General features: G+C 36.7%; 1 protein-coding gene across 1 annotated transcript in view; it reads left to right on the forward strand.

The window, feature by feature from the left end:
• The window catches only part of LOC106868209 (alpha-glucosidase), a 24,524-nt gene that overhangs the window by 14,315 nt on the left and 7,928 nt on the right, over nt 1-2,281 (forward strand). Inside the window, exons 4-5 of the mRNA XM_014913371.2 lie at nt 247-363; nt 1,567-1,676. Of these exons, the coding sequence (XP_014768857.2) occupies nt 247-363; nt 1,567-1,676 (227 nt within the window). The remainder of the gene's footprint in view (nt 1-246; nt 364-1,566; nt 1,677-2,281) is intronic.

Raw genomic sequence — 2,281 nt, forward strand, 5'->3', positions numbered from 1 at the left:
GGTTAAAATATAATTTTTTTATGTATTATGTAAGTACGTACGTATGTATGCATCTGTCTGTCTGTCTGTCTGTCTATCTGTCTGTCTATCTATCTATCTATCTATCTATCTATCTATCTATCTATCTATCTATGCGTATTTTCTCTTATGTGTGAGTGCATCTGTATATGTATGTATGTATGTATGTATGTATGTATGTATGTATGTATGTGTGTATGCGTTTTTATTTATTTCTGTATATTCCAGAAAATCCTTCACTACTGGATGTCACTTGGTGTTGATGGTTTTAATATTCGTCACTCGGGGTTCATGTTAGAAGACAGTGACCTGCGCAATGACGTGCAATTAAATTCAAATAAACCAGTAAGTTTACAGTATTTTTTTTCCAGTTTTTACACGACTCAGTCAAAGAAAAGGGGCCAGAAAAGAAGTAAAACCAATTACCCGGTTTCCATGGTATATAGTTACCCGAAATGAAAACATTCTTCCTGAATCGGACACCAGGGTTACTCACAGTTGAGTTGACTGGGGCAACGTGAAATAAAATTTTTGATCAAGAACACAAAGAACCATCCAGTCCGGGTGAAACAAAACTACGATCTAGTAATCTTGAATGAATACCCTAACCTCTAGGGTATGCGCTTCCCCCATTATTCCGGTAGCTATAAGGGGAAGAATAAGTGAGGGTTTTTTCCCCCTCAATCAGATACTTGGCCTGAATGCCTTCAACAGAGTGTAGTCATTAAAACAACCAAATGGTTATACTGAACCGGGATATGGATTGCATATAGAAACTTCGAAATTTAGAGGCGTAAGTGTGACTCTGTGGATCGCTGTGCACTTACGTAGTTTCTGGTTATTTACTTTGGGTAAATAACGTCTTCTATAATGCCCGCCCTTGTGGGGGAATTTTATGTGTGTTCGTTTGCAATTATGAACAACTGATAAGTGATGATAACATATACTAACATGATGATTTCCAATGCATAAAGATAACTAAACGAATCCAGTCTGCGAAATAGAACGCCTTCTGTTTCTACTCAACGAAATGGAGTGTAGATTATAATACTGCAAAGCGCAATTTTTATCTCTAAAACAGAAGTTAATTCATCGTGATGTTGGACAAAACACCAAAACCTGAGGAAAAAATTCATGATCAGCGTTTGTTCCCTAAGATTAATAACGTCGTCATGCAATATCTTACATAAAACCTTTCATTCAAGGGCCTCATCCAAGCCATTACGCTTCTCGTTTTCGTTATGACAAAGATAATTTAGTCCGCTTATCGAACAGAAAACTAAGCCTTATGTAGCTTCGGGCTCCATTGTTCCCTTTCTGCCTTTAATTTACGTAATTTATTCATATCCAACACTTCCATTTTATTTATGACAAAATAACTTAGTCAACTAAGAGCAAACTAGGAGTGATCTGATTTATGACTCGACTATTTTGACTTTTGAAATGTGATGATTGATGAAATAACACCCTAAAATATATTTCAACTTATTAAGGTTATTTAAAAAAAAAATTTATGCTTATTTGCTTATTTCTATTTTAATTTTATAGAATCCCTATGACAACATGGAACACACAAATTCCTTTGGGTTAGCGTCTAATATAATTCTGTTAAAACTATGGCACCACATTATCGAAGACAACCAGGGCCAGAACGGAAGGTATGTAGTTTTAGAATAATATATGCGCTTTCAACCACTTTTGACTGTCTTTTCTGCGCTAATATCTAACTAGAATATTTCTTTAAATTCTCAAGATATCTTATTTCTAAAGGCATACAACACATACAAACACACAGACGAGCAGACACACAGACGAGCAGACACACAGACTTCTCTCTGTCTAGCTGTCTCTCTTCTCTCTCCTCTGTATCTCGCTTTATTCCTCTTGGTCTCTCGGACTGAAATATCTTTGGACATATAGTCACTGTATTTCACTGTATTTCAGTCTGACACCGATGCTGTCGGGTGTTTTCGCTAGATAAACACTCACAACGCCCGGTCTGGGAAACGAAACCGTGATCCTTCGACCGCGTGTCTGCTGTCCTAACCACTGGGCCATTGCGCCTCCCACGCACAAAATCACAGCTTCGAAATCTTCGAAATACTGACTGGGTAAAAATTATAACATTAAAAAAAAATCTGGAAAAAGTAAAATATCTCCTGAGATCCAGGTTGGAATCCAAATTTTAAAATAAACTTTTCACAGCTGCAACCAAATAGAAAAATATCTTGTCTGTCTGCCTCTCTCTCTCTCTCTCTTATAT

This window comes from Octopus bimaculoides, chromosome 17 (assembly GCF_001194135.2).
Source record: "Octopus bimaculoides isolate UCB-OBI-ISO-001 chromosome 17, ASM119413v2, whole genome shotgun sequence".
NCBI classification, from domain to species: domain Eukaryota; kingdom Metazoa; phylum Mollusca; class Cephalopoda; order Octopoda; family Octopodidae; genus Octopus; species Octopus bimaculoides.